Source organism: Mirounga leonina, unplaced genomic scaffold (assembly GCF_011800145.1).
Source record: "Mirounga leonina isolate KUSES-001 unplaced genomic scaffold, KU_Mleo_1.0 Mir_53, whole genome shotgun sequence".
In the NCBI taxonomy this organism is placed as follows: domain Eukaryota; kingdom Metazoa; phylum Chordata; class Mammalia; order Carnivora; family Phocidae; genus Mirounga; species Mirounga leonina.
In genome coordinates this window covers 67,009,745-67,033,588 of record NW_023270807.1, presented here as the reverse complement: position 1 = coordinate 67,033,588, position 23,844 = coordinate 67,009,745, and the positions used below count along the sequence as shown (strand labels likewise).

Genomic DNA, 23,844 nt, shown 5'->3' with positions numbered 1-23,844 from the left:
CAGTGGGAAAATCCTTGATCGACTCCATTTTCTTCTTCGTAAGCTTTCAGGAAGCTCAACGCTGACTAGTTTTGATTTAAACCTTAAGCCAAAGACTTGGCTTGTGGATAAGAACCACTTGCTTTTGTGGCCACTTATTTTTTATTGAGCCATAACATACATACAATAAAATGAGTAAATCTGAAGTCTACAACTCAGTAAGTTTTTACACATTCGTCCGCCCCTGAAACCACCTGCAGGTGAAGACACAGAACACCGCCAGCACCCCAGAAGCCCACCTCGTGCCCCGTCCAGCAGGTAGCCGCTGTGCCCGCCTCTGTCAGCAGGGATTCCTCCACTGGTGATGGAACTTCACATAAACCAGGCGTAGAGTCTTCCTCCCCCATGTCTGGCTTCTTTCCCACCATTATGTCTGTGAGGTTCATCCATGTTGCTGCACGTACCAGTTCTTTCCCTTTTATGGCTGAGCCATATTCCCCTCTACAAATACATCAGTTTCCCTCTTCTACTGGTATTTCTGATTTGGGGCCATTATGAATGAGGCTGCCATGGTGGTAGACAGAGGTCCTCCTATTTCTTGGATATATGCCAGGAATAAAACTGTTAGGGACGCCTGGGTGGCACAGTCGGTTAAGCATCCGACTCTTGGGTTCAGCTCAGGTCATGATCTCAGGGTCACGAGATAGAGCCCCTTGTGGGACTCCATGCTCAGCACAGAATTTACTTGAGATTCTCTCTCCCTCTCGCTCTGCCCCTTCCACTCATGCTTGCTCCCTCTCTCAAATAAATAAATAAATCTAAAAAAAAAACAAACAACCGTTAGTCCTACAAGCCTAGTTAGCATTTGTAGATACTGCCGAGCGGACTTTGCGGGCTTATCTTTTAGGGTCTAATACAGGGTTACTGTGTTATGTGCTGGCGGTGTACTTCCTTCCAGGCTGCAGATGGGGCCTAGGATTCAAAGTTACACGGCCTGGGTTTGAACTCACTCACTTACAAATCACTTGACCTTTGTGAGCCTCGGTTTTAGCATCTGTGAAATGGAGAAATGAAAACAATTACCTCACATAATTAGTACAGGACTACATGATGTGTCTATAAAAGCTCTTCAAGGGTTGTGAAATATAAAAACCATTCTTACGACCTGAACTTTTTGTGTTTGATGTATATTGTCCTTGAAAAGTATCTTTCTTTCTTACCTAAAAAAAAAGCCTGAAGAATCAATCTTTTAGGAGGAAAAAAAAATGAGTTGATTATTTTCCAGCCTGCTCTGTTTGTCTGGGCAGTCATGGCTCTGTATTCCCTTCCTGCCCCGAGGGCCCCAGAGACGCCAGCAGACTTTCCTTCTTCTCATTATTTGCTTTCTCTGCTGAGAACTGCCCCTGCCCCCACGCCACCTCTGTTGTTTCTCACCTTATCCACTGAGTATCTGGTGGGCGTTCTCAGCAGTCCTGCTGGTTGTTCATGCACGTGCGCATGCACACACATAAATGCATGGGCACTGTTATAGCAATTCTCCCAGGTGTCTGTGGACCCAGTCGTGCTGCCTCTCTAGAGAGGTAATTTGGCCTGAAGATCAGCACAGAGCACATAGTAGGTATTTAATAGATGTCTGTGTACGGCAGTGAAAATAGCCAAAATCACTGTCACCGCTGCACACTCTTCCCAGGCAGGCTCTCCTGCTCTCTGAGCACCGGGCACAGCTCTCTCTGGGAACCGGATACTGTGGTGACCGCAAGATCCTCCAGAGAGGATGGTTTGCTACACCAGCACCCCCTGCACACAACAAGAATGTCTTTTGGGTAATGGGAAGCACAGGAGCTTTGGAGCTAGACGGTCTGGGTTCAAATCCTGGCTCTGCCATTTCCTGCTCATGGACTTTGCATAAGCTCTAGCCTCAGTGAGCCTTAGCTTTCTCATCCTTGAAATAGGGTTGGTATTGGTCACGTTTCAGGTGGTTGTGAGGATCAGAGAAGAAGCTGTTGGTATTATTCACTCCTTCCACTGCTCCTGGCAGCACTTAGCTTCACGTCTTTCTGGATAGCCAGACCCCGCTTTCCTTCACACACACACACACACACACACACTCTCTCTCTCTCTCTCTCTCTCTCTCTCTCTCTCTCTCTCTCTCCCCCCCTCTCCCTCCCCACCCCCAAAGATGGGAGGGACTGGATTGGTTAAGAGCACGACACATGAAATCAAATGATCTTGGTGTGAATCTTAGCATCGCTGCTAATTAGCTGTAAACTTTGAACAAGTTCCTTAACCTCTCTGAGCCTTCATTCCCTCCTCTGACAACAGGGATAATAATAGTTATCTACATCACAGAATTGTTGGATAGCTTTCCTGGGAATATGTGTAAAGCACTTAGCACAAAGCAAATGCTGAGCTGATAGTTGTGTAGTTATAGTCAGTTGTAGTAATAGTAATGTCACTACTAGTGATCTGGTGGGTTGATAGTAGCTGTTAGTGTGTGTCTCTCTCACTGCGTCCGCCCATCCCTCCCTCCCTCCCTCCTACCTGCCCCTACACACACACACACACACGCTTACACACACATGCATGCCTGCGTGCAGAGCACACACCCCCTTGGTCTTTCCCTAACTGCTCCCAGCCAGGTCACCTGCCTATTTACCCTCTCCTCTCCTGATTTGAATCATCACAAAGACAGGAACATAGAGTTGCTCTGTGTGTTGGTTGTTTTTTTTTTAAGGTCTAAGTTAACAACAGGATCGTTGTTGGGGAAGTAAATGTCAAGGCAATTTAATCTTTGGATCTTTGGAATGTGTGTAGAAACCGGGGCTTTCGTGACTTTGTATAAGACCTGCTGTGAGTTTAGGTTTGTGTATTAAATAGAAGAAGAAAAATGTGTCTGTTCAAACGCTCCCAGTATTGCAGATTTAAGTTGAATAGATTATTATCTGGAGGAAAATTCACATATAAATTAGACTGCGAAGAATTCATAATTGTTGCAGTTTTCATGTTAATTATTTCATGTTAAAAAATTGTTACTGCATAAATTAACACATTCTTTCATGGTGAACATATTTTAGAAAGATTTGTTACTTTAATAACTCTTTGTGTATTAGAAATCCCAGATGCCTGTACTAATTAAATATAATCAGATTTTGGATTCAAAAAGCACAGTAGCCATTTAACACAAACAAGGAGGCAGCTAGGTTGACAAACACAGTCAGGAAGAAGCGTATCCCTGTTTCTTTCAAATTTCAAATTTCAACAGTTCAGAACTGTGAATTCAGTTTCTGTCCTTCCTTTGTATTACAATGACTGGGGATTATCAGACTCAGAACACCAGCTTTCCAGCTCAAGGGCTCCTGCAGAATTATTAATCAGCCTCATCTGAGGCCTCGGTAATCCGGTGGCACATCAAGGCTGGTCTCGCCATGAGATGCCCTCCCTCTGTCCCTGTCGGCTCATGCGCTTCTTGTTCTCTGTCAACAACAGCGTTGCAGTCCCCACACAGTGTGCTGTGACCTGAACTGGAAATGTCAGGGAAGGGGAGGTGGGCGGGGAGACCTTTTAATCATTGGATTTAATCTAATTCTTCCCATACTAGAGAAGCAAACCATCCTTTGACAAAAAGCAAATCCTTTCCAAAGAAGCCATTGTTTTAAGTCCTGAGCAGGAAACTTGTTTGTTTGGACTGACCCTCTGGCCCCCAGAGTTTACTGTCTGCCCCGAGGGGCTGTCTGGTGAAATCCTGGGGAACCTCCGGGCAGAACGTCCTGCCCTCAGCCGGGTCAAAGCCAGCCCTCCCGCGGAGCTCGCGGGGTGCATGCTGGAACCGAGCCTGGTTCTGATCCAGCCTCCCCGATCCCTAGTTTGGTACACTTCTGTCACGAGGCAGAAAAGCACCTTCATTTGTATTCTGCCGCTTCCAGCCCCGGGCTTCCATGGCATTTCCGAAGGGATGCTTTGTTTCTCTGCTGAGCCACCCTGGAGCTGCGGGGGCCAGGTTGACCGCCAGGGAGGGTGGGTCATTCTGCCTGGGAAAGGGAGATGAATTGTGCACACCATCCATTTTCCACACAGAAAGAACATGCGGAAAGCCAAAGATCACCGTGAAAAGAAAGGGGCTTTACCTCACTCACCCCTGCCTACCCCAGACTCTCTTGTAAGATTAAAACTACAGGAAGGAGGTGGACTCACTCCTTCCACACCCTGACAGCCCGGGGGGAAACAGATGGGACCGCTGTAAGCCCTGATCACTGACAGCCCGCTCCTCTGAATATCTTTCCTCTTTATCTGCACTGGGCAGTCACGTGTTCGATTCCGTGTGGGTGTCTTTCTCCTTTGTGCTGTCTTGGGCAGAGCAATTTGGCGGTTGTTTCTGAATGGTCAAGAGCATGTCCTTGATCTGCGCGTCCCATGTTTCTTAGTAATCAGCAAGAAGGAAGCAGATGGTCACCCTCTGTGATTTTAAAGTGTGTAAATAGGAACTGCAGACTGCCATCAAACATCAAAAATGTCACTTGGCTTCCTCGTCTTGCTTTGCTGGCAGAAGGAACTCCTTCATTTGCATCATCTGGATAATCAGGGGCAGGCAGTGCAGATGAAAACTGCCCCACATTTGGAAGCCTCCATTTCTTGCAGCTGAAGGAAGGCACACGGCAGCATCTTGCTAGTCTCCCCAGTGGAACAGGCACTGTGTGGGGGCAGTTTGAAAAAGCAACCCCAAAGTGGTTATTGTCTTCTGCATATCCTCTCTTCCTTTGATTTCTTGCTGACTCCCACCAAAGCCTCAATATGACCACCAGCTGTTCCCAAGCAGTTCCCCAAGCCCGGTGCATATCCCTGCTGCCTCGTATACTTTGTGGCATGATGTCAGACTGAACCAGGCCCACTGCCCCTTCTGGGGGTGGCTGGATTCCTGGAATAATTTCTGCAGTGAGCTGCATCCCAGACACCCGTTTATTACTCAGGTCTGAGTTCTCACCACCCTGATCAGCAGCATACACGTGGTTAGAGAACCCGACACACTGCTTTCTTGTCTGTTATTCTGGATAAAAGTCCACAAAGGTAGTGTCCATCCAACTGGGATTATGAATCCGAATTTTTATTCTGATTTTGCTTCTCTTTTGGCTCTTGGAAAGCCAGAAGGATCATTAGTTCTAGAATAGTTCTAGAATAGGTAGCAAGATTCCTCCTTTACCCACTTCCACCCAAGAGAACCACTTACACAGGCCTCCCCCAACGCAGTCTATACTTCAAGCAAAGTCCTCTTGGTGGTTCTTAGATTTCCTTCCTGAAAGTAAGGGGACCAAATACCCATGATTGCGGGAGATGCTAATGAATTTCGTTCTTTTGTGCTGCTGGTGTGAGTTCTGGGTTGCCAGTGGTCACCACTGGGAGGAGGAGGGTGGTGTGGAGACAAGCAGCCAGAGCAGCCTCCCCTCGCCTGCTGGCTCCCCCACAGATTACAGAAGTGTCACAGCTTGCTTTCTGTTCTCCTCCACATGAGGCTGCGCTGCCCTTCCCAGTTCACCTTCTGCCTGCCCTTCCTCAGCTATAGGATGCCAGGCCTAGTGCCCTGGCTGCAGCCTCATCCCCTCTTCTCCCTGGCGACTGGGTTTGCTCCCCCCTGTCCTCTGATTGTCCTGATTAGGTTTTCAATACCCACTGATGGACCTGGCACCCTTCTCTATCTGGTCCTCCATTCTGGGCCTCCCTTGAGACTTTCCTCACCCCTCTCAGGCTGAGTATCCCTTCCATGGAGTCAGCCACACCAGACTTCGGATCCGCGCCCAGCTAATCAGTCCTTGTCTGTGCAGTGTCCAGGCCCTGCCTCTGGCCCTTGGTTCTTGTCTTCCTTGGCTGAACTTGTCCTTCCTCCACCCATATCCCTGATGGGACAGCACTCCACCCTCTTCTCCTCATTACCTCCTTCCTTCCTTCTCAGATTCCCGGCTCACCGTTATGCATTTCAGACAGAACATCACATGAATTCATTGTGCCCTGTACCTCTCCTTTACTTTTACTTTTAAAACATGGTGCTAAAATCTTAGGAACTTGAAGTAAAAATTTCAACAGAATGTGTCACCAGGAATAACTGGAAAACACACAGCTGTATTACTCCAGACATGTTTGGGAAATTTGAAAGTCATTCTTTTGGCCTAGTGTGAAAAATCTGAGTTTTGCTTTGCCTGGTTTTATTGGGTTTGAAATCATTGTTTTGTTTGAATAACCACAGAGTTCCAGGTCAGGTCAGCTTTGATTTTGACTCTTCTGCAGGATATCCCGTCCTAGTCCTGCCTTGTCACCCCTCCCGGCCAGTGTAATCTGCTTCCTGTTGTTGGCATGGTGTGTGAATTCTTTTCCTTTATTCCGTAGGGTAACTTTAAAGTTGAAGTACTGCACATTATTTAATTTTGGATGTAATAGTTTGCAGAGTTTGTGGCTTCCTAATTAAAGGGGACCCTGGATGAATCTTTAGTTCAGAATAACAGTGTCTGTTGTTGAAGCTAATATCTTCCCCCCTTGAAAATGCTCTTAGGGCACCACTGTGGTCTCTGTAGGAAGGATTTGGCTGGTTTCATTCCACAATGGCTTTGCCTCCTCCACCTTGGCCCAGTTTTTTAGCCAGAGGGGATGTTTTCTGAGACAGGGCTATAGAATTGGCCTGGTCACCAGGGGGTGGGGAAGGGTTTGACAGCCCAGCTCTCCACCAAGAGCCAATAATGTGAGCTCCCCCCCACCCCCACCAGGCCTGTCCTGGCCCCCAGGCCCCTCCCAGGGAGACCCACAGGTCACACTGCAGCATTTCAGTGTGACCACCTCTATCCAAAGCCCGCAGCCCCTGTGCACTTCTTCTTTCCCTGTCTCCTGAGCCCTCTTTTTCCTAGAGCCAGTGCCGCAATCTATTTAGCTATCTGTTGGGTTTGCCTGTGAGCTCTGTCTCCCCAGCTGCCTGGAAAGGCATATGGCAGGAGGTGACCCATGCTTTGTTTTCTCAGGAGGCCCTCCCCCTGTGCTGGGGGCTAAGTGTACGCTCAGTAAGTTCTCAGTAACTGATAGATGAGCGCACTGGGTTTTCTTCATCCTCTTTCCCTCTCTTAAAGTTTGGAGGCTTTGGCTAACCTGATGCAACTCAGTGCCTTTGCATTACTGTCCAAATAAAATAATAATTGGCATTTATTTATCTGTCACAAAGTGCTAGATGGTGTGCTGAACCCCTTACATTATTTATAATTCTCACCACAACCTCATGAGGTTATCATCATCCCAATTTATAGACACGGAGACTGAAACTGGGGGAGGTTTTAAGTGGGTCACCCAGCAAATCGAATGTGCAAGCCCAGATCTGCTGACTTCGAAGCTCCTTTCGTAAATGACCATCCTGGGCCTTCACAAATGACCCCTCGATCGCAGCACAGCCCACAGGGTGGGCCCTTTTGCACTCTCACAGGGAGAGCATTTTCCTCCCTGGTTCCTGGCCAACTTGCATACACTTAGTGCAGGAGGTAGACTTGGGAGTGGAAGTCTCTGCCATTTTCATTTGAATATCTCCAATGCCATTGCCATCATCTTAATGCATGAAGATGCATAAAGTATAGTAAGTAACCAAATCAAGTAAGAACTGTTTCCATTCGAGGCAAAGAAAACAGCTTGCCTGGCCACTAGGGATATAGGACCTTCATTAACTGGAATGGATCCTGGGGGTTGGGATGAGCCATCCTGACTTAATGAATTTAACTGGTCTTCTTGTTTTCACTTAAAAACCAAGAGCATTCGGTCAGACCATCCCAGAGTATGGTAAGGATTATTTTATTCCTATAATACTAAGAGTGAAAACAATTATTAGTTCATTACACTGCTGTGTGTTCACTCTTTTCTTTTCTTTTTTTTTTTTTTTTTGCTTTGATTAAATCTGTATAAAGGAAGAGAATTTATTTGGCCATCACAGTGTTGGCAAATTGCTAAGATAAATTGCCTTTAGCCAGTTAAAGATTTGTTGAGCAGTTGCTCTTTAACCAGCCTTAGGCAAGGTACTGTCAAGGAATAGAAGTATAGAACATGGTCTCCAACTGCAAAGGATTTACATTCTACTTAAGAAGGTAAAAAATAAGGGGCGCCTGGGTGGCTCAGTTGGTTAAGCGACTGCCTTCGGCTCAGGTCATGATCCTGGAGTCCCGGGATCGAGTCCCACATCGGGCTCCCTGCTCGGCAGGGAGTCTGCTTCGTCCTCTGACCCTATCCCCTCTCATGTGTTCTCTCTCATTTCTCTCTCTCAAATAAATAAATAAAATCTTTAAAAAAAAAAAAAAAAAAGAAGGTAAAAAATAACACCTGCACAACTAGCACAAAGACATGTTGGGGACATGGGCACAGCAGCATGGGATGTAGCGTTGAAGGACTTGGGCTCCGGAGCCAGACTCCCTTGGTTCAAATCCTAGTTCCACCATTGCCACATGTTCTTTGGCCTGTCATTTTCCCTCTCTGTGTTCCGTGTTCTCATCTGGAGGACAGGATTATTACTGGCGTCTGCCTCCTGCATGTAAAGTACTTAGCACAATGCTGGGCACTTAGCAGGCACTCAGTATATGTGTTGCTACTGTTGTGGCTCCTACTGTCAAGCATTAAACTGTGACTTGTAAGATTGGCTCCAAGTGCATTGGAGAGATCAGTGAAGGCTGGAGTGATCCCAAATGACTTTGTGAGGAAGGTGGGACTTGAGACGAGTAGGCTTCAGCTAAGCAGGTGGAAGGAAAGAAGACATTTAGAAACATTTAGAACAAGCGAAGAAGAAGCAGGTATGATTACGCCAAGGGCAGAGTACATGTTCTGAGAAAGCAAACCAGAGGAGAAGGTGTGTTTGGGATTGCAAGAGCTGAAGTTGAATAGATAGGTGGGCATGGAAACCAGGCAGGGGATTTTGCCTTGATGCAGTGGGGGGCCCACTACACGGTTGGTGAGGAGAGCATTATGAAGCTGAGGTGTAAGTGACTTGTTGGAAGGACAATGAGCCGAAGGCAGGGCACGATCCATGAACCATGACAGGAGGACTGACCAGAGGGACAAGGAACCCAAGACAAGTTTCAGCGAAGAGCTTAAACAAGAAAGGGCAAATGTGAGAGACATGTCAAAGAGGGAAACAGGAAGCCTTGGTGATATGGGGCGCCTGACCGGCCCAGTCAGTAGAGCATATGACTCTTGATCTCAGGGTCATGAGCTTGAGCCCCACTTTGAGCATAGAGATTACTAAAAAAGAGAGAGAGAGAGAAAAGAAACCTTGATGATGGATTAGCTTGGAGGTTTGAGGAGAGGGACAAGTTCCAGCTGGCTATCAGGTTTCTCCCCCACTTTGAAGCCTGGCAGAATGATGATCTGACCCCCAGAAAAGGGATACTAAAAAAAAAAAAAAAAAATACTCCATTTGCATCCTAAAATATTAAAGTGAGAATAAGCTTTTTAAGTCAGGTCAGTCATTTAGTAAAATTTTCTACCTAGCACAGGAATCTCCTTTATAATGTCTTATTCATAGTAAGATGATTTAGTAAAATAATGAATTTAGATTCATAGTTGCCACATTTGAGATAAAGGTGGGACACCCTAAAGGCTTTGATCCCTTTGACATTTGCAAATCAAGAGCTGGGACTTCCGAGGAGAAACAGAGTCTGTGTAGGGTTTCCAGCCCTAGTCGCAGAGAGATGGGAAGGGGTAGTCATGGGAGAGGGTGTGTCTCCCAAGGGAGTTAAGTCAGAGGGAAGAGTCCCGGCACCGCAGCCTCTCAGACGCTCGCAATTAGCAAGTGGGGGATGGAGAAGAGCCTAAGGCAGAGACACGAGAAAGGCTTGGAAAGGAAGGAAGGACATCAGGGAAGAATAAATTCAGAGAAGATAATTAATTCATTTCTCATAGAAATGTTTGAGCTTTGCAAAGTGTTGGAGTATGCTAAGTTTTACTCCTTTGTTGCTGAGATTATTAGTATTGTTCAAATGTGAAAAGTGTGCTAAAATAGCACAAGTGTGACTAGAGCCACTAGTTAAATAAACATGATGTCAGAAGTGACAATAGAAGCATAATCTACCCAATGCAAATTGGTAAGAAACACCCATGGGCCTTGAAATGTCACGATGCTTCTCAAGAGTGTTGAAAAGTCAAAATGTTCTTTCTCATCATAAATCGTTCTCAAGGTAATGATATATTATCTTCCACATTTGAAAGACAAGGAGAAAGAATGTGGTAGGATGTCATCCTATTCTGCTCACAAGCCCCAGTGGCTTCCCATCACACTTAGGATAGAATCCAAAGACTTTAGTGGGGCTTGCAAAGCCCCATAAAATCTGTCCTTGTAGCCCATTTTATTTTTCTTTATAGCATCTGTCACTGTCTGACATATATAATGGCCTGTCATTTATTTTATCTCCTTCCCAGACTGAGCTGCAAGCTTCATGAGAGCCAGAGGTTGAGCTCACTGTTGCATCCCCAGCACTAGGTACGGTGCCAGGCACGTGGGGAAAACTCAGAAATACTTACGGTAGGAAACAAGAGAGAACAAAACCAGTCAGCGGTAGTGCGGGCTTGGTGCTGTTTTGTGGTCAAACTTTGATAACTGAATATATCCACAACCCTCTCTTTTCTCCTACCTATAGCCTGGATGACTGTTAACCTTATTTTACCTGAGAAAGACCAGGGCAAGGGGGTATGAGTGATTGGCAACCAGTTACCTGCTTCATCTCATTCTATTCCGAAAAGGATTTTCCACTTTGTTTTGCTGTGAACACTCCCAAGGCCTCTGGTCACCTAGACTTTCTGCTGATATAACCCCTTGAGCCGCAACTCTAGTGATCTAGGCCCCCCACTCCTCACAGAGCAAAGTCTGGGGCTCCTTCCGCCTGAGATTCACTCCACACTTCATTTGGCAGTAAGAACACAGGGTTTTCCAGGTGTTTCTAAGTGTCATAAGGGTGATGCTCTTCTGCAGTCGGCAGTTGTGAGGCCCTTACAAGGGTATCCAGATGATGGCAGACAGTGACACTGGTCACTGAGGACGAGGAGAAGACCCACCAGAGAGCAGGGAACTAATAACAACAAGCCTCCTGAGGAGCTGTGGTGGTTCAGCCTGGAAAGGAAAGCTGGAAGGGCGAATCAGCTGTCCAGTTCCTCCATCATTCAACACACCTTTATCTAGTTTCTTCTGTGCACCAGGCACTGGTCTCGGTACCAGAGATAAGGTAGCCATCCAGAAAGACATGCTCCTGCCCTCAAGGACAGTCTCTTATCTCTTGAGAGAGGCATGCTTCAAACAACTAATGTGTTCATCTGCCCCTGGAATAGTAGTAGCCACAAAGAATGAGAGGCTCTGACCGCACAGTGCTAGGAACCAACCCCAGTCCCGTGTCCCAGCAAAGCCTCCCTGTGCAAATAACATTTAGGCTAAGAACAAAGGAGCAGGAGTTAGCCGTGGGGTCGGGACTTCAGCAAAGGGAGCCTGCCCCGTGGCCCTCCAGCAGGTGGGAACCATTGGAGAAGGGCAGTGGAGAGGTGCCCAGGATAACAGGAAGTGGCTGGAGCAGTAGGGAGGAGGGACCAGATTGTGCATATGGGCCCAGCTGGAAGGCCCTTGCAGGAGTGCAGGCAGGGGACAGGGAGCGAGTAAGGACTAGAGTGAGGGTAGTGAAGATGCCCGGACACATTCACAGGAGTGAAGTGGACTCAGCCTGGAGAGTAATAAAGCAGCAGGGGCCGAAGAAGACACAGGGAAGATGGACTGAGCTCCTTCCCTGGGCAGGCCCCGCGCTGCCTTGTGAGGGCGCAGTGATGGGCAGTTAGATGCAGCATCTAGATAAGGAGGGTTCTCGGCATTCTGGTCTCATCAGCTGGGCAGTTTACAAGGCAACAAACGGTGAAAAAGAAGCAGAATTCTGGGGAAGGTCAATTTTGGATGTTGTATTTGAGAGGCCCTTTGAGGCCTCCCAGCGGAGACGCTGAGGAGAGAATCCATTGTACCGATCAGGAATTCAGGAGGGAGTGCCCATCGGGTGATCCACACACAGGTGACACGGGAGTCAGGAGAGTGGTTGAAGCCAAGAGAGGGAGTACAGTCCCCCGTCGTGACACAGAGCTCATGACCACTCAGTTCAATCTCAACAGAATCAGGGAAACAGGATGGAGAGGTCGGTGACAAATTATTACTTGTAACACCCGCATGTTTACTCACCACAGAAAATGGCTTGGCCTCAGGCTCGCTGCTCCTCACTAGGATTACAGGAAGGTAAAGGACGCAAGTCCCCTGGTGGTTCCAGGACCTGGGCCTCGGTGACAGCACCGAGTCAGGCTTTCAGCAAGGGCTTTACCGTGGGAGGTACAAAATCTGCAAATGCTGCTTGGAAAACAGTGGAAAAGATGTTTCAAGTCCCATGCATTAAACACATATATATCATGTATGGCCTTTGTCTATTGGCCTCAAAGAATCCTAAACTGTTAAAGTAATTCAGTCAGAAATAAACACTAGAGTGATGATAATTCCTTTATTTTTTGGTTCAGCTAAACATTGAACAAGTTCACTGAGTTACTGTGGCCTCCAAAGCCCATGATACCAGTGACACAGATTATCCTACAGATTATTTGGCTACGTTTCCTCTGATAAAATGCAAAGGAGAGGAAATGGCATTGGCATCTGAATCCTGCTCCCAAACAGGAGAATTTCAAGAAGAGCGAATCAGCTGGTTACACAGTAGGGCCAAGTTCATTGTAACATAGGCCTCTGGACGCTGTCTCCTTTTTTCTACAAATCCATACTGCTTAGGAGACAACTTTGATCCTGACTTACTGCCTGTCATGGTATCTTCAAAAAAATATGAGGGGGCGGAACTTTATTTTCAAGGGAAAGGCAGTGTTTACACCCAGGAGATCCTTTCTTGCAGGTTTCTGAGCTTTCTTGACTTCACCCGAGGCAAGAGCCCACTGCAGCCCCCCGCAGGGCCACCTGTGGGGTTGTATAGGTGGTATTCCAGACAGCCCTGGGGGTTCTCATAGACTGGGGTTTGCAAAGTGCAACCTGCCTGGCCCTGGACAGAGACACCTCCCCCCACCCCCACTACACACCGTTTGAGCTGCTTCTGTGCTCCCAGAAGGTGGGAAACCAAGGCGAGGGGAAGTAGAGGTAATGAGATGAGTAAAAGAGCGGACACCCATCAGTTCTTTTGTTGAAACTGTAGTTAATGATTAACAGATTATCGCTGCTTTAATTTATTAACCTTTTTTCTGCCTTGAAAAGGAAAACATGAGTTATCTTTAGAGAAGCTCTTTTTGTCAACAGTGCCTGCTATTTTAAGACTGAAAAGAAGTAGGAGAAATTGGACAAAGACATCCTTTATTTTTTTTCTTCCAAAATGCATTAGGTGTAAATATATTGCTTATCTTAGAAAGAAAACTAATGCAAAATATTTATTTACAAAAGCTCCTGCTAATAAGTCTCAAAGCACATATCCACAAATGGTTTCTTATTAGAGATCCATTACAGCCTTTGTTTGAATTTATCTGTTGAAGGTTTACATACTGTAATTCTTGTTGTAGCTGATGTAATGAAAAAACAATGAAGCCACCTAGCACAACGGGCTGATATATTGACATTTGTTTGGGTTTTTGTTAACCTCAAATTATGAAATCTTCTCTCAGAAAATCCAAAATGACTTTATCCAAATTTTGAACAGTTTACTTTCAGCAACACACACCTTCACGAATGTTGAATGATTCCAAGAAAGGAAGAAAGGCTCCTTTTGCTTGTCATTTTGTTTACAGGATTTGTGTCTGCACAGGGGAAAAAGAAAGTTCTTTTTGCTCTCGAGATGGACATAGATTTCCAAGCCATTTGGCTCAAGAGATAGTTTAAATAGGAATGAATTTAATATACCTTTAATTCTCAGAAATAAGAGAACCCCAGCTGAGTTCTGGTCCAGGGCAAAGTCTGTTCTCAACACTGAAGAAAATCTATCACGTTAATCCCAGCGGCTCAGAGTCCAAAGCTGCGTGAACAGAATACTCGAGGGTAGGTTCTCACACAGCAGAACACTTTGAAAGAAACTTTAAAAACAAAACGACTGTTCGGAGAATACCAGGCCTTGTGTGGAATCATGCAGTACTTAAGAAAAGATAGAAATAATTATGCTTGAGAAACACAGCTAATTAAAAATAACTCAGTGCATAAAAGGAAAAGAAAACTATAGAATAACTTTTCTGCTCCAGTGTAAATGTAAGATGCCTCATAATGAAATAGGATTTTTTAAATTTCATTTCACACTGGCATAAAAGAGATGGAGAGGAAAATTATATTGCCAGAAAATGCCAGGGTAGATTTGCTAAAGACGTTATCATGTACTGTGTTTAAAACAAAAATCTAATTGCTGTAATTTATCATACCTCTCGTTATTAAAACCATGCTAATTTAGAGATTTTAATTATTTGCCACCTTCGCATATTGTGACTTTTCGTAGAAGATACTATGAAAATTTCTGATTCTGTCAGCCTTTGTATGATTTTTTTTAGGAGATCCTAAGTAAAATTAATGTACTTTAAACATATAATTGTGTTTACATCAGTAATAAAAATTCCTTGTGTTTTTCTTTTAGTTTGTTCAATGAAATTTCTGGAACTGCTTTATAATCGCTGAGCTTAATATATGAGAGCACAGGCTGCTGAATCAATTTTAATTCCCTGTACACATATCTAGCCTTATGAAGAGCAGGGTGGATGCCACCCTTCCTTTTGGATTGGAGAGAGGATTTTTTTAATCTGAGAAATTTCAAAGGAAAGATTCTACTGACCTGGGCATGAATTTGTTGCTTGGTCTTGAGAAATCAGACTCATAAGATAGTCATTGAGGCAAGACTACTCTTTAAAAACAAACAGTAGGGGCGCCTAGGTGGCTCAGTCATTAGGCGTCTGCTGTCAGCTCAGGTCAAGATCCCAGGGTCCTGGGATCGAGCTCCACATCGGGCTTCCTGCTCTGCGGGAAGCCTGCTTCTCCCTCTCCCACTCTCCCTGCTTGTGTTCCCTCTCTCGCTGTGCCTCTCTCTGTCAAACAAAATCTTCAAAAAAAAAAAAAAAATTTTTTTTTTTAATTAAAAAAATAAAAAACAGTAAATAGTATGCTCTCTGGTGGGTGGGAGAAAGATAGGGAGGTAAATAAGGGATCATAGGGTACAGAAGAAAAAGCTGTCCCAGGAGTAAAGATGGCCACTATCAGTGATAGGCGAAAAGGTGGAGGGAAGTAGCCAGAAGCAAAATCATTTCTCTGCTGTGGGTTTTGGAGGCCTTGGGAGTTAGAGCCCATTTCTACAAAATACATGGGCTGCAGCAAATTGTCTTCACCTTGGGAGAAGCATGATGTTTGGATATGGTTTCTGTGTACCTCGTAAGAGCACACTATGATCTTCTATACCAAAGAATTCATGAGAGTAGCATTATGATTTAATACTGTATGTATTAATTAGAATATGACATCATTTCAAAGCAAAGGAAAAAAATACATAAAATTAGTTTCCTAAATCACAAGTCAGCCCCACATCCAGACCAACCCTATGACATTCAGTGTGGTCACAGATTCAAGTTCTAGAAGCCAGGACTTTAAGGGGCTTTGAACACCAACCTTTTGATGGGAAAAATAAATTAGACTAGCTTGCTTAAGGTCACAGAGCCAGGACCAGATCCCACAGCTGCTCAGTTGTAGTCCATTCTTGCTCACCACCTTCCCATCATCCTCTGCGACCTTGCTGCTGTGAAAGTGGCTTCCTAGCACTGCCCCCCAGCCCCACACCCGGCGCCATGCTCCCTGCCTGCCGAGTCACCGCGTGTTCTTTCTGCAGGTGCGAAGTTCCCCATTAAGTGGACGGCTCCTGAAGCAGCCCTGTATGGGAGGTTCACGATCAAGTCTGACGTGTGGTCTTTTGGAATCTTACTCACAGAGCTGGTCACCAAAGGAAGAGTGCCATACCCAGGTAAGAGCGGGACCTAGCAGAGACAGGCCTCTGACTGGGTGCTCTCTTCACCCTTTACCTTCTAGGCCCCATCCTCAACTTTCTGCCAAGCGTGAGTTTGAGGAACATGGACAGGTATTTAGCCAGGGAAGAGCAGGCCTGGGAGCCACCATGGACATCACATAGACAAGCAGGTGCCGTGCATGGCGTGCTGGGGTTCGTGTAAACAGCGGCGAGGATGAGCGCTTCGGTGCCCCCCAGGTCGTGCAGTCTGTGCTCTCTTGGTTGGAGCTCGTGGCTCCAGGCGGAGCGGTGGTGCTGACACAGCCTCACCCAAATAGTTTGCGGGCACTTCCAGGACAGAGAAGGAGAAAAGCCCCCACCGCGTTTTGATTACACCATAGCGTTGACCCATGAAGTGAACCTGGCAGGAAAATGCCGGGACCTGCTCTCTCTGCAGGCCCCAGCTCCAGGTGGCCAGAGAGAGCAGAGGCACATTCGGAACGCAGTTTTGAGGCCATACCCCGCCCACCCGAACAGTCCAAACATGCCCCACGAAAGCAAGAGTGAAGTAAAGAAATTGGAGAGTCTTAGGCCCTGGAAATTTTCTGGAGTATCGGATTCATGCTTTTCAAAGAAGCCACAGATTTAGGTTGTCCACCCTTAAATTCGTTAATTTCAACAGATGCTGACGTAAAGGACACTCATGCCATTTCACCTCCACGCTTTAGTGGTTATATTCTAGCACATGGGTGATCTGCTTTCTGAAATGTTAAGGACATATTTTTCAGTTACTGTTGAGTGAAGAAAGAACGTAGCTCCCCCTCATTCCCTGCCTAAGGAGCTTAAAAAAAAAAAAAAAAAGCCATGATAGAAACGATAGTGGAGATTAATGAGGAATTGAGGTCTCTTGCAAATCCTGCGTTTGTAATTCTATCTTTGCAGTCAGAGGAGACAGCGAGGGCAGATTAAGTTGTAACCCCTTTGTTCGTTTTTTATGATTATTTCTGGTCAGCTTCGGAGAATGCAGAGAAGTAGAGAGGATCTCTTCAGGTTGGCGTGGCCTTGAGACTCCTAGCAGAGGCAGGTTGGCACAGAGACAAAATGAACAAAATGCCCTGTCTCTGAAGCGCCAGCACGGGGCGTCTCCGACGCGGGTGGCGGTCAGTTTTAGGGAGGCGGCGGCGGCGGCTGCCCCCAGCACGTGGAGGGGGCAGATGCCCCGCGAGGAGCCAGCCAGCGTGGCAGAAGGGGCTGCCCTAGGGGGTCTGGAGTGCAGTGTGGGCATTTTTGAGTTGCTTCTTGAGGGGGGGAAATGTGCAGGTCTTGGGATTTTGAAGATAGGAAGGCACCTTTTTTTTTGCCTGAATTTTGAACGAATTTCTCCCTGAATGCCCCAGGTTTACAGTCAGCCAGTGTGTTGAATGCCCCAGAGGGGAAAAGGTTAATGTTGTTTTGCGTTTCTGTAAAGGCTTTCCTTTCAGTGACACAAAGCCACTTCTTGTTCCTCAGGGTTGCACACAGAAACCAAGACAAAGGGGCAGGGGCTGGGGCCCCAGAGAAGGCAGGCAGGTGTGTGCTTCTGAGGGAGAGGCTTTCCCCGAGTTTGGATTTAGCATAAAGAAAATGGCCTCATTTTATAACTCAGACTAGGATTCATTCAGCATAGCGTCTGTGAGTGTGAACTGTGCCGGACATTTTGCTCTACCTGGAAAGTGAGTACAAATAAGACACTCTGAGGAAACAGATTAAAACTTTCCTGGAGCAAGGCGCTGTTTTGGTTGCTGGGGATGTAGAACAATGAGCAAATAAATAAATTTAGTCCCTGCACTCATGGAATTTACAGTCAGATAGATAAAATATGCATCAAGTCCAGGAAGAAATCAGTCTTTTCTGATACTTATTTATTATTAGAGGGAATCATCCTCATGGGATGAATTACTTGAATTTACCCCCTGTGGGCCTCGACTCTTAATTCTGATAATGGGGTCAGGGACATGTGATTCACCTATCTACAGAGGGCCTTTCCCTCAGAATCCAGTGAGGGTGGCAAAGGAGTTCTCAGTGAGAACGAGGTCCACTTGCCTATGTGTAGTTACACACCGTGAGCAGCTGCTGACGTGCCAGGGGGCTGGGAGGGCTGCTCTGCTTCTCCGAGGGTAACAGGACGGGTTGTGTCTGGGAAGCTTCATGGAACAGGCAGGCAGGGCTTCTTCCTCAAGTCAAGGAAGGGGGAAGAATGTCCTGGATATGGACGGGCATATGGGAAGGCACCAGGGCCGAGGAGGACAGAGCCTCTTCAAGGAGCTGCAGGAGAAGGAATTTGAGGGCCGTGACGTGGAGCCTGGGCATGCAGCTGGGAAGGCTGGCCAGAGCCTGTTGTCGTTGTCGTGGGGGCCTGGTGCACTGCCACAGGGAGGCTCTGGGGCCAGGGGGTCCGCAGCAGCGGCCCGGGCGCTGTGTCAGCGGGCGAGCGACAGGAGCAGCTCCTCAGCCACAAACAGCCACAGAAAATGGTTCCCAGGCCTGTTCCTAGCCATGGGTGCTTCCTGTTTTTGTCTTTTAACATAGTTATAATCCTATTTAATTGGACTTCTGGATCTCACAGTAAACTCTTCTTGAGGGAGAGGCTTTTACAGAGGAGTTCCAATTACAAGATTATTACCGTAATGAAGGATACCAATTCCTAAGACACAGTGTCATTAAGCGTCATCCAGACGTCACTGTGAAAGGCCCTTCCTCTCCACCCTCTCCCTGTTGGTGTGGCCAAGTCAGTCAGTGCGTGCCCAGGCGTTGCTTCTCTGCTGTGCTGAATCCTTGTGCCTGTTGGGGGTACGCCGGGACAGACTCCCAGGCCCCGTGCCTCATGCCTTCCATTCTGACATCTCCATGCAGAAATTTCTCAGTTGGCCAGAGTACATTTTTAAGTAACTCTTTTTTCCAGAACAGTAGGTGGCGGTATTTTTCTGAATTCTTTCATACCTAAGCATGACCTTCTGTCACCTTCACACAGAGGAAAGGGACTTTGGCTGGTAGATGAGGATGGAGGTCAAGGGAAGGGAGGTGAGTTATCCATGGGTTCATAAAGCTTTCCAGGCATTTCTGCCCAGCGTGAAAGGAGTTCCAGAAGTAAGAATCAGAGAAGGAGCTTAGAGTGGAGTATGTGAGGTGTGACCACAGGAAGAGCAGAAGTGTTGAGGAGAAAATGAAACATGGGTCAGCTGGTTAGTTAGCGAGTTCTGTAAAAGGAAGGGAAGAAGGACAATCTCAAATTCAATGACAGCCTTAGAGCCAAATTAAAAAATACTGAAATGCAGAAAGGAATCTGCAGAAAGGAGGGTGGAGTGCGTGGGGAAAGGAGTCACACGCACCACACCCTCCCAGACAAAGGTTGTTTCCAAGAGGTGTCACAGAGATGCGCGCTGTCCCAGAGAACAGCTCCACTTTACAGATGCCCTGGGAGCAGCCTGACTTGAACACATTCCAGGCCTAGCAGTCTAGCTTGCTTTTCTGTGAGCCGAGGTGCAGAACCATTCTTTGCATCAAGATTAGAACGGATTTTGTACTGATGGACTGTTGTATGTGAGAAATGACAACACTTACATGAAAGGAGTTTTCTGGGGTTGATGTATGCAATCAGAGTTAGGCACCTTCAAACCCTCCCTCACATCCTTCTTTTCCTCTTTGCCTCCACGGCCCTGTGTCAGCCTGCCGTCCGCTCACGGTGACCTCTTCATGGGACTTCCTGCTTCGACTTCTCCTCCCCCCCTCACACATTCTATCACTGTCACCACCAGGGTTGTTATCCCAGAAAACAGAGACCCAGTTATCTTACTCTCCTAGTTAAAAACGTCTGTGGCTTCCCTTCACCTTCCAGATAAACTCCAGAAGCCTTAGTTTGCATAGTCCTTAATAACTCTTTCGGGGGGGGGGGGCAGGGGGGCTCCTTGAGTCATTCCACAAATATTTATTGAGCACCTGCTGCATGCTAGATACATGCCGGGAATGTTCAAGCACCAGGAATACAGCACTGAACCAGCAGACAAAAACTTATGCCCTTGTGAGTGTTTATTCTTCTTGGAAGAGACAGACAATAAACAAAGATAATAAGCAAACTATTGGCTGGTGGTAATGGGTAGGGAAAAAAGTAAAAGGGGAAGAGGATGGAGAGTGGCAATGGAGGACCTCACAGAGAGACCTCACTGGAAGGGTGACGAATGACCTGAAGGAAACAAGGCCCTGAAAACAGCAAGGAGGCCAGTGTGGCTAGAGCCGAGGAGATGGAGATCTGAGAGGCCCCTGGGGAGATCAGATAGGGCCTTCCTAGGTCATTGTGAGGACTTTAGCTTTCATTGTTAGTGAGATGGGGAGTCACTGAGGGGCTTGTGTGGGAGAGTGACATGATCAGACGTGATTTCTCTCTTGCCACCCCCAACCCTCACACTGAGATAGCCCTCTGATGTGAGTCGCTCTTCTCAGCTTCACTGTCTGCCTCAGAATCCTTCAAAGCCCAACCCAGACATCACCTCCTCTGTGCAGCTTTCTTCATGTCCATACCAAATGACTTGCCCTGTCTGCTTGCTTCCATGACACCTGGTACATCTCTATTAAAGCCCCCATCCGTGTGTCTGTAATTCACGGTAGCTCTGAGGGGACAGGAGCTCCTTTAGATATTCCCAGTGCCCGCAGTGTCTGCCCCATAGTAGACTCTCAATAAGTGTGAGCACGTGGATGGATGGATAGATGGATGGATGGATGGAATAGCAAAAAAAAACAAAAAAAAAGATGATGCCTATGAGGCTTTTGAAACAAGATTTTTTTGGTTTGGCTGATAGCCTGCAAAGCCCTTTAACTCTATTTCATCATCTCCACACATAAATATAGCATGTATTGTCCCAGCCACGAGATAGCCTCTGTCCTCAGCGTTGTTCTGGGAAATTGACACTGTGGTCCGGTTGAAACACCACGTTCCAGTACCACTCTGGGCAGACCGTCCTGGCTCTCTGTGCCCTGGCTCTCAGCTGAACACCTGCTTTGTGAATCTGGCAGGATCTAGCAAAGCAGGAGCATTCTCTTAAGCACATCACATTTATCTGTGCATTTGAAACACTTTCAGATCTTTTAGTAAGTGACAGCTGCCTGGCTTTCATGAATAGATCCTGTCACCTGACCATGACTTGAAGAGGCAAGAGAAATTCGGGAAGCTAGAAGCCACCTTCCTCAGAGAATTAGAAGTCCCAGCCTTCTCCTCCCTCTGCCCCACTTAGATACCCTACAGCCCTGAATCGTACACATACTCCTCTGTGTTCGGCAACCCGTTTTCGTCACCTGCACTCTTACTATTCCTGCTATGCTCAGCGTGCTGACAGAGCAGATTTTTCTTGGGGCAGGAAAAGTTTAGCCTCTCCAGCCAGGAAAATGGAAGCAGAATAGAACCTCTACCCTCAGCCAAGGGTGCTTTGTCCTCTGCCCGATCTGCCCTCCCTGCCCCCGTCCACAGTCCCCAGGGCTTCTCCTTTCCACTCCTGAGTTCCCCCAGAGAGGGAAGCCTTCCTGGAGTGCCCAGGAGTCATGCTGCCCCCTTTGCCTACAAGGTTTCTCTTGGTCAGTGTGGCTAGTGAGAGGTGAGAGGACGGGAGGAGTAGGCAAGTGGAGAGGGCAGCCAGAGAGGAACTTTCCACTCCTGAATCCTGCGTTCCACTGCCCTTCATTCTCAGCTCAGTGTTTCCACGGCCTTCCCAGTGGACACCCTCATGCTCTTCCTCACTTCTCCTTTTCTGGAACAAGGGAGTTCTTCACGATACTGCATGACCAACTTCAAATAATCTTTCTGTATTGTGGCCCCTGAGTAGCTGTCATTTCTGTGTTTATTAATACGGTGGGCTTAATAAAAACACCTGCCCCGAGGTTATCTGGTCAAATGGGTCAAGAGAAAGAGAACTAGACATTATTGTGCCTTCTCAGAGTCACTCCTTTATTTTCGTCTATACTCTTTGATCACTATATATCTGCCCTAAATTTGTACTTTGATCCTTCCCCAGACCTAACAGGACACCTCCTGGTTGTCACCTAGTAAGACACCTGGAGCACGTGATGGTCTGTAGCACAAGCACGTGCCAAGCAAGCACCATTGACTCAGCCCTCCTTTCCCTGACATTAGCACAGCCCTGCTCAACAGACACAGACAAGCAAACAGAAGGAGCTTTTTATAGGGTTTATGCAGAGAAGCAAGGGGGAGCCTCTGACGAAAGCTTTATGCACAATAGAGCATAATTTCCTTTGAATGGAAAGCTCAGTTTGCAAAAGTAATCTCAATGTCTGATAACCTCACATCATTCCCATTGTGACAGTGCTCAATTTTCCCGTGGCACAGAAATCCAGGTTCTTGCAACCCATAGTCAAATCCAGATGCAGCCTTGATCCCCTAATAGTGAAAATCCCTGATCGTGCAGAGCTGGCCCCTCCGAGATCCATATTAGGAAGCTGCACAAATGGGAGGCCATAAAGCCAAACCCTCCTCTTTCATAGAAGACTGTTTTGGGTTTGTTTTGGTTTTTTTTAAACAGCTGAAAGCACAGTGACTGTGGAGGTATTTTGTTGACAAATGAAGAAACTGAGGCCGGGGTAGGTCAAGTCATCAGTGAGAGGTGCAGAGTGGGGAGTAGTGGAGTGGCTCCGCCAGGGGAAAGGAGCTGCCTTTCCCTTCTGCAAAGAACCCAACAGAAGAGAGGGAGGGAGACTCTGTGGAGTTAGTAGGTAGCTCGAAGGAGAGGAATGGGGAAACCTAAAAGAAGGGGAGGGGAAAGAAAACAGATCATGGGAAAATCTACATTGTTGGCAGCCGTGTACAATGAGCATCGGACGCTTACCCCTAATGCAGAAACCACGAGGAAGCCAGCAAAATGATTTGGAAAGGATAATATGGTCCTCATGACAGGAAGGGAATGCAGTCCCTTTGGCTGGAGAGTCTCAGCAGCAGGGTTTTGGGCAGACCGATTGGAAATGATGCTCTCTCCGTGACTGTGTTGGAAAGCTGGAAATCTGTGGTGGCAGGGGGCCCCATGGAGGACCTAGGGAAGAGGAATTGGAAAGCAAACCCTGGCACAGCAGGCCCTGCAGGTTTTCTGTGGACTGAGGACCCCTGAGTTGTGCCCTGCGGGAGTGACCCATGGAAATGGCCCATTGTCCCCATCTAGGGAGAGGACAGAGAGTCAGGGGCTGCACAGTGGGGGCGGAAGAGGACAGGGTTGGGGCGGCGCTGGCCCTCCTCCGATGTGGAGGCTGGGAACCAGGGCACACACCCAGCTGCACTTCGTGACGGAGACACCCCCTGCTGTCGGGCACTCCTGGTGGCAGAGAGACCCCCCTCCTGCTGACAAATGGTCTCTGGTGCAGCTCCACTAAGAAACCTGGAGGCCCGAACTGTTGATGACAGTGTTTCCCTAAAACGTGCCCATATGCCGTGTTTTCAAGCTTCTGTCTTTTCTGTTTCTCTGCTAGCATCTCCCGCGTGAAAAGGGAGAAAAAGGAAAAACATTCCCGAGCGCCCTCCTCCCTCCCTGTCTGCTACCTCAGTAGGAAGTCTGGTAACCAGATTCCCGTCTTCCGGCAGCCCCATGTCCCTCCAGACTCTGCTCTGACCACCCTGGTGCTCAAGCCCATGTGTAGCCCCTTCCCAGTCCCTGTCCTTCACCTCCCACGTACTAGGTAAAGCCAAAGTCTTGGGAAAAGTGACTAAAAGAGGGGAACTCGCAAGTTCTTTTGGTAACAAAAATATGAAACATCTAAAAAGAAAAATGAAGTAGGCTCATCTCTGTAGGAATGTATAGAGTAAAACCCATTTCTGCTAAAAAAAAGAAATTCTTGAAATGATTTATCAAAATTCTTATAGCTGAGAATACTATTC

The 23,844-nt window shown here is 47.1% G+C and overlaps 1 protein-coding gene and 1 long non-coding RNA gene across 10 annotated transcripts in view; one reads left to right on the top strand and one right to left on the bottom strand.

Annotated features, from left to right (window-relative positions):
* The window catches only part of FYN (FYN proto-oncogene, Src family tyrosine kinase), a 211,576-nt gene that overhangs the window by 183,302 nt on the left and 4,430 nt on the right, over positions 1 to 23,844 (top strand). For all 9 annotated transcript variants that reach the window (XM_034991851.1, XM_034991853.1, XM_034991856.1 and 6 more), the window contains one exon: positions 15,828 to 15,959. In XM_034991851.1, the coding sequence (XP_034847742.1) occupies positions 15,828 to 15,959 (132 nt within the window). The remainder of the gene's footprint in view (positions 1 to 15,827; positions 15,960 to 23,844) is intronic.
* On the bottom strand, positions 13,237 to 14,176 carry LOC118001614. The gene is made up of 2 exons (XR_004676745.1): positions 13,877 to 14,176; positions 13,237 to 13,773 (listed from the first exon to the last, which is right to left on the bottom strand). It is a non-coding gene; the product is annotated as an uncharacterized LOC118001614 (long non-coding RNA).